General features: G+C 33.3%; 1 protein-coding gene across 1 annotated transcript in view; it reads left to right on the forward strand.

Moving 5' to 3' along the window:
• LOC132750117 (guanylate-binding protein 1-like) overlaps positions 1-14,018 on the forward strand; it is a gene marked incomplete at its 3' end in the record, with an annotated part of 63,978 nt that extends 49,960 nt beyond the window's left edge. The window contains exons 9-13 of the mRNA XM_060740060.1: positions 2,331-2,552; positions 9,572-9,665; positions 11,636-12,026; positions 13,275-13,342; positions 14,013-14,018. Coding sequence (XP_060596043.1) covers positions 2,331-2,552; positions 9,572-9,665; positions 11,636-12,026; positions 13,275-13,342; positions 14,013-14,018 — 781 coding nt within the window. The remainder of the gene's footprint in view (positions 1-2,330; positions 2,553-9,571; positions 9,666-11,635; positions 12,027-13,274; positions 13,343-14,012) is intronic.
• Positions 14,019-14,187: the final 169 nt, after the last annotated feature.

Genomic DNA, 14,187 nt, shown 5'->3' on the forward strand with positions numbered 1-14,187 from the left:
TGGTTCTCAGTTCAATACTATAATCATCAGTAAAAGCCTGCAAACAAAATAATAGCATAAAGAAAAATATTTAGTGATGCTTCAATTCTAAAATATGTCATCATATGTAAAATGCAAATGAAAACTACATACAAAACAAACGTATATGAGAGTACTGTTGTATGTAATTCAGTGAATTATTTTCATCATAAACGTAAGGACACGTGCACACATACGATGTTACTCGGCAAAATTTCCAAAGTTTATCAAAACCACAAGAAATGTTAATTTTGTTTGTTTCGTATGTAAAGATCAGCAGTTGCTTTAGACATAACGTATGTAAATGTACTTAAAATATTTTTACAAAAGAAAAGTTAAAATGACATGCTTGTTTACAATATTCCGGATTTGATGCATATCATATGTCAATTGGTATTCTAAAGATGATTTTGATTATTAGATCATAATATAAATGATATACGATTGGTTATTTACATTGACTGATACGTGACAAAACTACTTAAAGTCATTGTTCGAGTTAGGGAATTTGGAAGATGTTTTGAGATGCCAATAATAAGGAACAATTTAAAGAAACGTGTAAATAATGCCCTTGTGTCAATGTTAATATAGATTTTATCTACTATATAATCAAATTTATTTCAAATCTCAAAAAAAAAATAATGAAAGCTGTTTGTTGCTATATAGTCATGCCAAGATATAAAAAAAGTCCTAAAACTTTGTAAAAAGAAAAGAAGTATATCGAGGAGAAAAAATGATAAAGATAAACACAACTGAACTTCAATTTAGCATACATTATATTGTGTTTTATATCTATTTGAAAGACCCTGTGTTAGGATATATCTGCACGCATGCACAATTTGTATATATATTTCTCATTAAATGAACGGGTATTGCTAAATATTTCAAAAAATGATTAGTTATTCCTCGCTAAAAATATGCATGCCACATTATTGACACAAAAGTTTGCAACCAGAAATGCTTGAAGTATAAGTCTGCAACCAAAATGTGCTTGAACAAGATATTTTTGTGTATTGAACGTTATCTTCGGACTTGCGAACTAAACCATTTGTACAGCATTGACAGAAACATATTTTGTTATTGTTAAATGCAGTTCAAAACTTACAAATTCGAATAAAGTAGGAGAAAAACCGACCACAACAGTCACATGTCAAATTTCAAAATATCTACATGATCAGTTTATATCTTCAATAACTTCGTCAAAACAGAATCTAGGATGCTGAGACCTTTAACCAAGTGTGGCATATATATTGCATTATGGAATAGACGTACTAATGAACTTCAAAATTACAAAGAAAGCCACTTGCCTGGCAAAAATTCGTTCACCGTTTCAAAAAATCACGCCGTGTTCGCCATTTTGTCAAGTTTTGGCAACTAATTCGCTCGCTTGAACCAAGTGTGCAACCACTTCACGTCCTGTCCCTTGTTATGGAAAAATAATGCCGAGTAGCAAGGCGGTCGAAATTGCATAATGACCTAGATCTTGCCATAATAGCCCTGAAATACCTTAGATTTTGTTACTATATATAGTAACATAGGTATTAAATATATATATAATCCCTTTGTAAAATATTCATAATTCATGAAAACGATATTTTGCTGTATTTCTCATTTACGTACATATTATGAATGAACTTAACAAAAAGATTTTCGATGGTGATCCATTTGCTATTCAACATTATATTCTTGAGCCACATCCACCATTAAATTACTTTTTAGGTCCAAAAACGATGTTGAATTCGACGACCCTAGCCCTTGTACAATGTATGAAGTGAATTGATTTAATGAGAAAAAATAAACACTTCTTACATTTTTATATCCAACATAGAATATCACTTTTTCCAACATAAATATATCTTTTTAAACAAAAACTAACAAATTCCTTGGATTTATCCAATATACCACATGTTTTATAGAAGTTACTGCCATCTTTTTTGTCCTTATTACGTATGTAAGTCCTCGTACACCCAATATTCATATAATTTTGCCTTTAAGGTCTATGGCCAAGAAAAGGCATATTTTTCTGTTTTCAATGGATTTTGATACGTAGATTACAATAAACACGATAAAAAAGTGTTATAAAATCTCCTTATATGAAACAAACATGATTCTGTCGTGTTTTTTTTCGAAACGCGATCGGTAATTGCACCTTTTCACTGATGACGTGTGCTTGGCTTGGGTCAAATATATATCGTTGGCCATAGACCTTTAACGTATGGACTGCAAGGTATTCTTAATTTATTTTTTATCTACCAGCATATGGATTAACATATTTAAGTAATTTCTCTAAAATATACATTTTATTTGTACAGAAAAATATGGACAATCTGTGTGAGGAACATTATGACAAAAACATCCAAATCCAAAAGCGTATGTGTATCTCCGCAATGGAAGAAATGTATGATTCAGAAATTAAACCACGATTGAACGTCGGACATTATGAGGATGAAGATGGGTATCTCCACTATAAAAAGGACGTACATAACCTAAAATCAAAGATAAAACAAAGGTTTCCTGAAATGGATGATTCTTTGGTAACTTTTCTTTGATTTTTCAATTATTCTGGTTACATTAGACGCCATTTTATATTTGCGCTCCCTGGCTGCGCAGTTTATTTATGCCACAGAAAACACAAGAGCAAGTGGATTGAAAATGTCTGGCATTTAACCAATGCCAGACGTTTTATTAACAAAATGTTTACTGACTAGAAAGTAGGTAATATACATAAAAATCAGTGGCATAAAGTAGGACAAAGCAAAGTCCATCACCAGTCCAACCAAGCAGCCAGGGAAGCGAAGAAATAAAACCGTTACAAACTGTACAGAGGAACAATGTATAAGCTAAACATTACTATAAATTAAAATTGTAAAAAGTTATATCAGAGATAACCATCCGAGAATATAAGCGAAATAGTGCGAGACACCTTAAACAGGTAGACAATAACATGCACACATAATGACACAAATTACAAGACACACCCAATGTCTTTTATGCTAAGTGGATGTATTTGACTAAAACAATAGATAATAGCATTTTTGTTTTCAATATACTATACAACATGTAAGGTTCATAATAATGTGATAACATGTTATCATAAGTAGCTGATATGGTAACTTGACAAAAAGATTATCAAATAGACCTATGTCAATGTTTTTAATAGTAGGAGAAAATTAAGGATAATGGACAATACTGGACTGGATTGGAAACTACAAGTAATTATGAATAAAATGGAGGCACTGAAGTATATAATGGTTTGCTAAAAGGTAATGAATGGCAGAAATCAGACACACCCCAATGTTTGATGAATAAGATAAAGTAAGCTAAGAAGGTCTAATGACGATATGATATAATTATGTTATAATATGAAAGTACAAAACACACCAATAAATTTACAAAGAAAGACAAAGTAGACACATCCCAATGTCTAGCACAAACTGTTGATAATTGAATTTGTAACAAAAGGAGATCAATTGTTCATGACATAAGCATAATTACAAACATTTCTATATATAAAGGCATAAAAGGTAAAAAATTGTAAATACAGAGACCCTAACTCTAAGACATGTTAACTAAGGCACGTAATAATAGCAAGTTTTAACCTATGCACAGAATAATTAACAGTCATAATTGTACGTGCAAAAAGTAAAAGAAAACCAATGTAAGGTATAATGTCAGCATAATGACGAAACACTAAGTATATGCTACTGTATCATGGTGTATGCATAACAGTTACATTACAGTAAAACACACCCCAATGTTATACTGAAAGTAACTTAATGTTAGATATATTTATGGATGCATATTAACATTCAGGAGTCTAATATACCGTTTGAAAGCTTGTGATTATCATCTACCCATTTGCATAACCTCATTGTCAGGAGTGCCTGAGAGAATAGACTGGGTACATGCGCCAATCCTAAAGCTGTGCAGTGTGTATAGTTTAGGTGATAGGTTTGAGAAAGTACACTGTTCGAAAGTGTCCGAGTGTGATTGGTTTGTTTGTAGACGAGATGAATAGAGGGCCTTTTGCACGGCCTCTGTATGCAAGATACAAACCGAGAGCTCGTAAAGGGCAATGGGTTTTTCCAGGTTTTCCGAAGGAAAAAACTGGTTATTAGATTGAAGTATGTCGGCGGGCGGGCGGGCGGACGGGCGGGCGGGCGTAAACAATTTCTTCTGTGCGCAACTCCTCCTACATTTCTCTATGGATTTTGACCAAACTTTCACAGAAGCTTTGTCATCAAGTACCCTGGCGCATATTATCGGGGTTTTGTGATTGGATAAAATTAGACCTAATTATGGCCCTTTTTTTTTTTACCTTATACAGAATATATTGTGAACATTTTCTTCTATGCGCAACACCTCCTACATTTCTCTACGGATTTTGACCAAACTTTCACAGAAGCTTTGTCATTAAGTGCCCTGGCACATATCGTCGGGCTTTTGTGATTGGATAATTTTTTACTTAATTATGGCCCTTTGTTTTTTTTTCCTTTATATAGAATATATAGTGAACAGCTCCTTCTGTACACAACTCCTACATTTCTCTATGGATTTTGACCAAACTTTCATAGAAGCTTTGACATCAAGTGCCCTGGCGCATATGATCGGGGTTTTGTGATTGGATAAAATTAGACCTAATTATGGCCCTTTGTTGTTTTTTTCCTTATACAGAATATATAGTGATCAATTTCTTCTGTGCGCAACTCCTCCTACATTTTTCAACGGATTTTGACCAAACTTTCACAGAAGCTTTGTCATCAAGTGCCCTGGCGCATATTGTCGGGGTTTTGTGATTGGATAAAATTGGACCTAATTATGGCCCTTTGATTTTTCCTTATACAGAATATATAGTGAACAATTTCTTCTGAGCGTAATACCTCCTACATTATTCATGATTTACATTGCAGTAACATTGTTTGTTGCTTGTATTTGTATTTCAACTACAACATATTTATCTACAATGGTGATAATTGAAAACCTGGTTTCGTGGCTTTGTCATGTTTCTTGTTTAGTTTGAAGAATGATAGTGACAGGTTTGTCACCTTGTTTTGTAACAGTAAAGTTTGATAGTAGCTGAAGCTCTATCAAAAGTAATGTGCTCAACTTGAAGAACGTGATCTGTCTTTACAAGTTTTGAAGGGAGTAGTTCACCCATCCTAAAAACCCCATTGAAGGTGGCCAAGATGATAGCATTATATAACCGTCGCAGAAATCAGCATGAAGCTGCATGGTAACGAGTTACATGTATCGTCAAAACCAGACACCTGGTGAAAATAACTGATGGCAGATAGGTGACTGTGTATTGTAGAAGGTGCCAAGTTACAGGCATACAAGTGAGCTACGAACTGTATCTGATGATGATGGAAAATAGTCATTGTGACCTATAGTGATGCAAGCAAATTTGCGGAACTTGTCCCTAAACTTTTCATAGGCTTGTCTGGTTTTCCCCGCCAGTGAGGAAGTCAGAAGGTGTTGTCTGATAGAAGCAGCTTCTTGGGAGACATTGCTAGAGGTATAGCTGTAGGGTATTTGTCCAGGTGAGGCGCAATTTCTAGAGCACCCTTGACCTGAAATCTCGAAAGTTTATCACATACAATGGTCGTTGATGTAGAAATATGATTTGACCTGAAGCAAAAGTTAAATTCTAGCGCTTGTAGTACAATAATGCGAATGAGTTTCATCATCATAGGGTCTTTGGACGTCTGTTTATTGAGGCAGTAAACCACAGCTAAGATCACAAACAAAACACACATTCTGGTTTTGCCACTCTGACCCAAAAAAAAGACAGCAAGGGCAATAGGGCAACTTCAAGGGCATTGATATGATGTTGTCTAATTCCTGGAGAGAAAGCCCCAAATGTCCAAGACTGCTTGTGCATGAATGCAAACCTTTTGGAAGTAGCTGCATCCGTATAAAGTTTCAAAGTGACTGAGGAAACAAACCTATCATTGGTAAGAAGGGTGCAGCCATTATAGTCTTGGATATAGTCATACCAAAGTTTGATGTCTGCACGGCATTCCTTTGTTAATTTGATCATGCGGTAACCTTTTTTAACCCCTAATGTCAAATCATAAAGTCTCCGCAGGAAACATCTGCCTGGTTTGATAAAACTTAACATGCAAAATTAATGTAACCAAGAATTAATTGTAACTCTTTAAGTGAAATTTTCTTACGCTTTTGGTAATGCTGTAAGATATTACGGAGACAGGTAACCTTGTCCAATGGGAGACTAGCAATAAAGGTGCGAGTATCAATATGAATACCATGCACTTCTATGCTGGTTGTGGGTAATACAGTTTTATCAGCTTTGATGGGAATACCAATATCTCTAGATAAGCTGAAGAAAGCCTCAAGGGAATTTTGACATTCGTTTGAATTGGGGCCTCCACAAAAATAAAATCATCAATTATGTGTGAGACCCTGGACATGTTGTATTTGTTTTTAAGTATCCACCGGATGCTCTGAGACAGTGATTCGAAAATAGCCACAGAGGAAGAGGCACCCATAGGCAGTACCCTATCAAAATAGAAATAACCCTCAAAAGAGAAACCAAGTTTAGAGTAATCTAAAGGGTAAATAGGTATGATCCTAAATGCTTCCTCAATGTCCGCTTTAGCTATGAGTGATTTTCTACCAGATTGAGGGACTAAAGCGGCAATGTTTCAAGGCATACTGTGGAGTTTTCTTGAGGAATAAGTGAGTTAACAGAGGGGCAACTATTTGAAAAGGACAGGTCATGAATCAGGCGGTATTTATCCTTAGCTTTCTTAGGCACAACACCTAAAGGACTGCACACAAAATTGGGCAGCGGTGGTGATATATAAGGACCTTTAACTATATTATTTTGTACTTCTAAAGAAATTTTATTCCTGACACAATTAGTGTGATCTCTAGTTGGAGAATGATTTGGTGACAAACGTGCCGGAATATGCCCTACCGTACCTAGACGAAAACCATTAGTGAACCCCTCAATTAGCCTAACTCTCTTAAATTCATCACAGCTTGACAGATATGAGGCTAAACGGGAAGCAGAGACTTGGGTGGGCAGGTTGAAATCACTTTGATTTGGAGGATGAAGTTGTTTGGGATTTGGATGAGTCACCTTGTTGCTTGAGGGCAAATGGTTTTTAACATTTGTAGGCACCATGATTTTTAATGTCGCAGTTGGCACACTGGTGAAACAAAGAGAGGCTGCGTGATAGAAAATCGCCTAAACGCTAAATAAGTACCAGAAAGTGGAAAATATCCGCATTATCTACTGAAGTTCATCATTACAACAGTAATATACCTGGCAAATATAAACTCCTATATCTCGTTATACTCAATAAATTATTGTTTTATATTGAAGGCCAATACTGTAACAATTTATGGCATTTTACGACTTTAAAATATATCAAATGCTTTTAAATTGACAACAAATTAACATAAAAATGGTAACATTTTGAATTTAGAAACATTCGCAGATGTGTTAATACGTCGGTTATGATGGAACCTTCAATGTGACATTTTCATGACATTCTATGAAATACGCGTATGGTCCCCAAGTAAAAGGAAGCGTGCGCCCTAAACAAGAATGGGCGGAACAAATCAATATTGAATTTGCAAGGGGATTAGATGTTATGAAGCCTGCAAATCACAGATAAGATGTCAAAAGACAAATGTTAAAAGCAACCAACATATCCTAAGGGTGTTTAACATTATTCAAGTAGTAGGAATATTGGAACCACCCAACTAGAAAAATGCCGAAAAGTAAAAACTAAAAGTACCACAAACACAACAATAATGTCGTGCAGGATCGGAAATATAACATCTCTGATTGAATGTACGTGCGACGTTTTACGGCCTCCACAAGGCACAAACAACCCTGATGTGGCGATAATATAGAGCCATAAAATATAGAAAATAAGAATCCCTAAAGATAGACCAAAACAACAAAAATTCTAAATAAACACATATTCACAGAAATCGATAAGTCCATTCATTATCTAAATATTTTAGTGATATTGTTTAACATAAGATGAATGATTGGTCAATTTTCTTTCATCCCCGATATCGAAACACCGGCTAAAGATTAAGCCATCTTTGCTTCACCTGGCCAAGAAGGCAGCGACTGTTCCGTATGTCGGTATGTGTATGAGCAAGTTTTATTTGAATGTGTTAAAGTTCTCTAATTGTAAATAATCTTTGAAAATAAATTGCTAATTCAATTAATCAAATTAATAAATAATAATAATAATAACCTCTATTTCAACAAGGCAAAATACAAGTCATTGTAAGAGTAACAAAAATTCCTTCTTATTTTTCCTTCAAGATTTTTTTTTTTAAAAATGAAAAATAAATAAGTGAAGAAAAATAAACCATCATAATCACAACGTTAAATCTGATCTATTATGATATATTTCCGATCATTGAAATTTGTCCTACACGATACCCTTTTTATTTGTTTAATTCTTGGCCTTCAATTTATTGTCCTTAATAAAAATTTTCATTTATGTCGCCCGTAGCCCAAAAGATGTTTGACCTAGAGTTATTAAACTTTATAGAAATGTTGGTCAGCATATGCAGTTGTGCAAATGGATATTAGCTTGAGGTTGTAGAGTTCATGCCCTTGACTTAGTAAACATTTGCAATTTTCATCTTGTGTGGCTTTTAGCCCCAAAAATATATGACTTGGAATCTTGAAACTTAACAGAAATGTTGATGAACATGTGTAATTGTGTACCTGGAATTTTGCTTGTGAATTTATTCATTGTTTGTAGAGTTATTGTCCTTGATTTAGTTCAAATTTCTGTCGCACGTAGCCAAAACTTATTTGAACTAGACTCATGAAACTTCACAGGACTGTTGGTCAGCATATAATGTTGTTCATCTCGGGTTTTGCTTGTTTTCTTTTAAGCATACTTAAGGATATAAAATTGAGATGATTTGAAATTCTTAATAATATTGGGAAAATTGGATTTCGTTTTAATCCGCCAACCATTTAGGGCGAGTAATGTAGAATTTCTTTTGTCTGTCCCTTTGTCATACTATTCTGCTGTGTGTCAGTAGACTGACAGTGGAGTGTGGGGCATCCGTGTCCTATGGACAAAATTCTAGTGAAATGTTTATTTTGACATGTGTGTACATGTCTTGCGACCATTTAAACTTTCATTCAGACTATATTATTAGTAAAAAGAAATTTGATCTTGCTTGTGACATTGCTATCTGTTTGAACATTGGAAGATAAGAAGATGACAGATCAACATAAAAGAAATCATTTGAAAATATCATTTCATGCTCTTCCTATGAAGTAAATAATGACTTTACAGTGGACCGCACAAATATCATCTTAATGTAGATGTTGCAAGGAGACGTAGCTTTGATGATTGGCATAGGTAACTACCTTCGCTCTCTGACGAGTTCGCTGGCGAATTCTCATTATTTCTTTAATGAAGTCGCAACAGAAAAATAGTAGCAAAACATAAAGTATATAAAGTGGCGCGGCAAATTGAGACAGATGTTGATCAACCTAATTAGTTTGATGAAAAATATGACAAATTTTGTTTTACAGGTCAATGCAATTTTAAGAGAATTAAAAGACAAATATCTTGAAGATGACTTGGCTGTAATGGATATGAGTGACAAAAGTAGAAAAAAAATAAAAGGTATGTATTTTTAGTTTAGTCAAACTTACAAGTTTAATGCACCGACTCATCCAAGGTATAATACAGATCTGAATTGACAAATTAAACTTAAAGTTTCAAAAGGCGCTGAACAAAACATGAAGGCCAGAAGCTCGGTTTATTTCACTGTATATTTCACTCGCCATTCTTTCCTCCCTCCGTATTTGCAAACCGACATATTGACGGGGCTATTTTGTTTTAAAAAAAATCTGAATACATGTAATAAGAACAAATTTTGTTTGAGTATTTCCTCTAAAAATTATCTACTGCATCTGGGTTTATGGCATCCATTGAAAAAGTTTATAGTCATTTAAGAGGTATGACTAGAGGCCGAGTCTTAACGGAATACCTTATCATTTTCTACCATATCATAATCGCGGAACACCTTTTGTGAGAAATGTCTTTAGAACTTTGTCTATGTAATATTTTGCATTGATTTTTACCCCTATAATGATGCCTTACCGGAGTTACTAACCATAGCCCAAACCATAAACCCAGGTGCAAATGCATCTCGTTTTACAAACTTCAGTTTGCTAAGGCCTGTCTCATTTGTTCGAACGTAGCAACACGACGTGTACCGTTACTACCACCAATATAAAACATAGCTTCGTCTGTGGTGATAATGCTTTTCCATTTTCGACAATTAATTAAGGCGGAGATATATACGCAATGATCGAGCAAGTAGTTTCAAAATATATGCCTCACTTAGGCTTTGAGCACGGCACTTTTTCCTTTCTGCTTTTAGAATTTTTGCTATTACTCCGTAGCCACCCAACACTTAGCTGCAATTTCTCTTTGTGTTTGAGGATTCACCAATGTTATCATATTACGGATGTTATGTACGACATCAGCAGTAGTTTCTTGGGTCCTCTTATTGTAACGGCAGAGAAAGGGATGGCGATAGAAATATCATATTCAGATGCTCATTCATTGGGAACTGTTTTTAAATTTGTCTATGATACAAAAGTGAAAGAACATCAAAACACTCGGCAATTTGATTTATACTCGGGGCTACGCTTCCCTCGTACAAATCAGATAGCCTCGTGTTTCGATGCTCTTTCTATTACTCAGACAATATAAACAATAAATAAAATAAACACAAAAAAAAACTTTTTGAACTTTGATAAAAATTGTTATCCTCAAAATGTGTGTGCAAACGGTAGATTTAACGACAGTGTTTTTCAATCGACTGAGAAAGCCTTAAAAGAACATTGCTATTAGAAACAAATTCAACCACCAAAAATATAGTTCAAAGACCTTGACCTTTTAGAATGGAAATATATCTTGATTATGAGTGCTCTGTGTTATATGGAGTTCAGATGCGAAGTAATATAATTAAGAAGGTGGTATACCTGATCTCAAAATCAAGATCTTTTTCCTAAATAAATCTTTGTTAAAGTGACATTATGCAATTGTTTTTCGCTGTAAAGTTATTCTGAATTAGTAATGTATTTCTACAGATTGACTTTTATTTGTATCAATAATAGTTATTGATAACAAAAAAATTGATATGAAATATGAAAAAACTAAATTATTTAAAGACTGCTATACTCGTTTTAAAAATTGAACACTTTTGATATATTCCGAACGATATTTATAAATAATATCCGTGGGTCACGTGGATTATTGATTTTTTTGCGTTGTCATATATGAAATTGAAAACAATCATTGCAAAATGTCAAATTATTTTGAGTTTACATTTGGACTCACCATTTACACTTACACATAATATCACTTTAAGTGTACATTTTGTTGAAGAGGCTGATTCAAAATTCTTAATATTTAATAACAATTACAAGAATATTTGATATCAAAACGTTATTGGATGTCAAATGACATTGTTTGATGTTTACAGAAGCGCATGTAAACTGCATGTTTCAAATGTGTCTTATATATTTTGTTGCAACGCTTATTAAATTATAAATTGCTTGGCTTTTTTCTTATGACAACAGAGGAACACCATAGAGAAATGATACAAAGTCAGATAGAATTTCAAAGAAAACATTTGGAAGAGAAAATGAAATACAAGGCCTTGAATGATGAATTTAAAAGACAGCGTGATTTTGAGGAACAAAGGAATAAAATAATGTCAGAAAACATAAAAAAATGGCAAAACGATCATGCAAAACTGAAAGAAGAAATGCGAAAAGAACAGGATCGAGTGGAGATTTTACTGTCGTTATTAAATGTAGAAGTTACTGCCAATGAACCTACAGTTCAAAAAAGTATTGCACGTGGAGCAGCTAGTCTTTTGCCAGTTATTGGACCTGCAATTTATGATGCAATTGAAAGAAGAAGCTATCAGAAAAGGAAAGAGGAACTAGAAGGCATACGTTTTATGATGTAAATATTGTTTATCTCATATCATTGACGCTTTTGCGACTCCGTAAAAATTATATTGCACGAATGTGCATATATTTTGAAGTGACATAATTTGCATAATACAAGGTGTATCTGTAAAGTTCCCATTGCGATTGTTGATTTGGAAAAAATGTAGATAGATTTCAAAAAGAAAACAAACCGTTCAATTTCCTTCCATATTTCTACTAATATGCGCAATTGTATCCAATGTGCAAAATTTTAAAACAATGTGAATATACATCATGGTCGCATTGGCCCGCGTGACAAAGACGTTATGAAGATAACGGCGTTGACGTTCTTTAATTTTTTAGTTACGTCCTTCTGCTGCAATCCCCTCGAAACACGGAATCTAGTTTTCATCTGCTGATCCGTTAACAGCTTTTTCTCGCACTGACATACAACGGTCGCCATCAAGCATTTCTTCAATCTCGTCACAATTAAGAGACGCTCGGTCTTCCAGACCTATGATCATCGTGCGGCCCTCTTTGAATCTTTTATGCCCTTCATACACGACTGTAGCGACAAGGTTTTTTCTCCGAATGATGTCTCAAGCATTGTTCTACTTTCTTTCGGTGATACATTAATACTTTGAAAGTACTGAGTAATAAATATTTCGCTGGTTTTTTTTCGATAATACTAAATCACTAAAGTCCTACTTATTGCCAAAAAAAATGCAACAGAAGTAAAAGATTGTTTAGGTAATTGGACAATGAATAACGTTTCGGGACCATGACTTTTTGAGAAATAAAAGTAAATACATTTCTTGGACATAATGGGCCTTTAAATACAATTCAAATATAACTTAAGAATTTTTTATCTAATACTATTATTAACAAAATGCTTTCACATTAACATTTTTCTCAAAGATCACCTTTAAAATATTGCTCAATTTTTCATATAAAAGGGAACAATGTAAATGTCAAAACTTATGTTATCATCAAGATATTCATTAATGCGACACATAGCAAGGTAAATAGTGTATCATCGGATATCTATACAACAACAACAACAACAACAACAACAATAATAATAATAATAATTATATTATTATTATTATTATTATAATTATTATTATTATTTTTATAATAATGATGATGATGATGATGATTATGATGATGATTATGATGATGATGATGATGCATGTGCATAACAAATAATGGAACAGTTTGAATCGTGTCCATTTTCTCTTTAGTTTTAACATCGTTTGTAATATATATTTCTCTATTTCAGCGATGAATGTAAAAAAAAGGGAGATACACTGGAATTGCGTCAGCTTCTACTGAAAGAAAGTGACGAACGTGCGTCAGCTTCCACTGAATAATAAGTAAAGAATATATAGGAATGCAAATTCAGACAAACTTGACATCATTTTTTTAGTCTGTGAAATTATGTGGGTGTATTCACATCACGATTAGTTTTTTTTTTGTCAGAATGAACTTCAAAATAATGCTAACAAAATAAATATGTTGTAAGCTAGCATCTGCTACAAATATGTTCGATACTTAAATTATGAATGGTACTGGTCTTATTGTTGATTCCTCTATACTTTTGTATTTAGATTACTTATCAGATGTTTATAATATCATTGGTTTAGTACTCGATTATTTACATTTGAAGTGGAAATATATCTATAAATGAGCTTAATCATGTACATACATTTATGAGATGTTTCTCCTCAATGTTATATTATATTGACAATAATATTACACAATTTCGAATTTTCTCAGGCATCTTCTTTACAAATTTATATTTATTCAAACAGTTCTTAATATAAACTAATTTTATTTTATTGGTTGCTGACTCACTTTAGAAAAATATTTGCAGACATTACATGTTTACTGAATGATAGCATAGTATTTTGAAGAGACTAGCAAACTTTCATGAAAATATTGAGCATATCTTCAATGATTTTTAGTGTTTATTGAATTGTTTAAATATTTTAAAGTTTTCATCTTTTATGTATTTCAGAGTCTGGTAAATTGTAAATGTCATTTTTTCTATAAGTATTGCTTAAGTTATATTTATGCTTTGAATAGTGTTAAAAAGATATAAAAAAAGAGTTAAGTTTTGTTAAGCTTGTTTATAGTTTTTGTTTTAGTTTTGTTGAGGGACTTATTTGTATCTTTTTTCTTAATATTTTGCC

This window comes from Ruditapes philippinarum, unplaced genomic scaffold (assembly GCF_026571515.1).
Source record: "Ruditapes philippinarum isolate M1 unplaced genomic scaffold, ASM2657151v2 ctg451_1_1_1_1, whole genome shotgun sequence".
Taxonomy (NCBI): domain Eukaryota; kingdom Metazoa; phylum Mollusca; class Bivalvia; order Venerida; family Veneridae; genus Ruditapes; species Ruditapes philippinarum.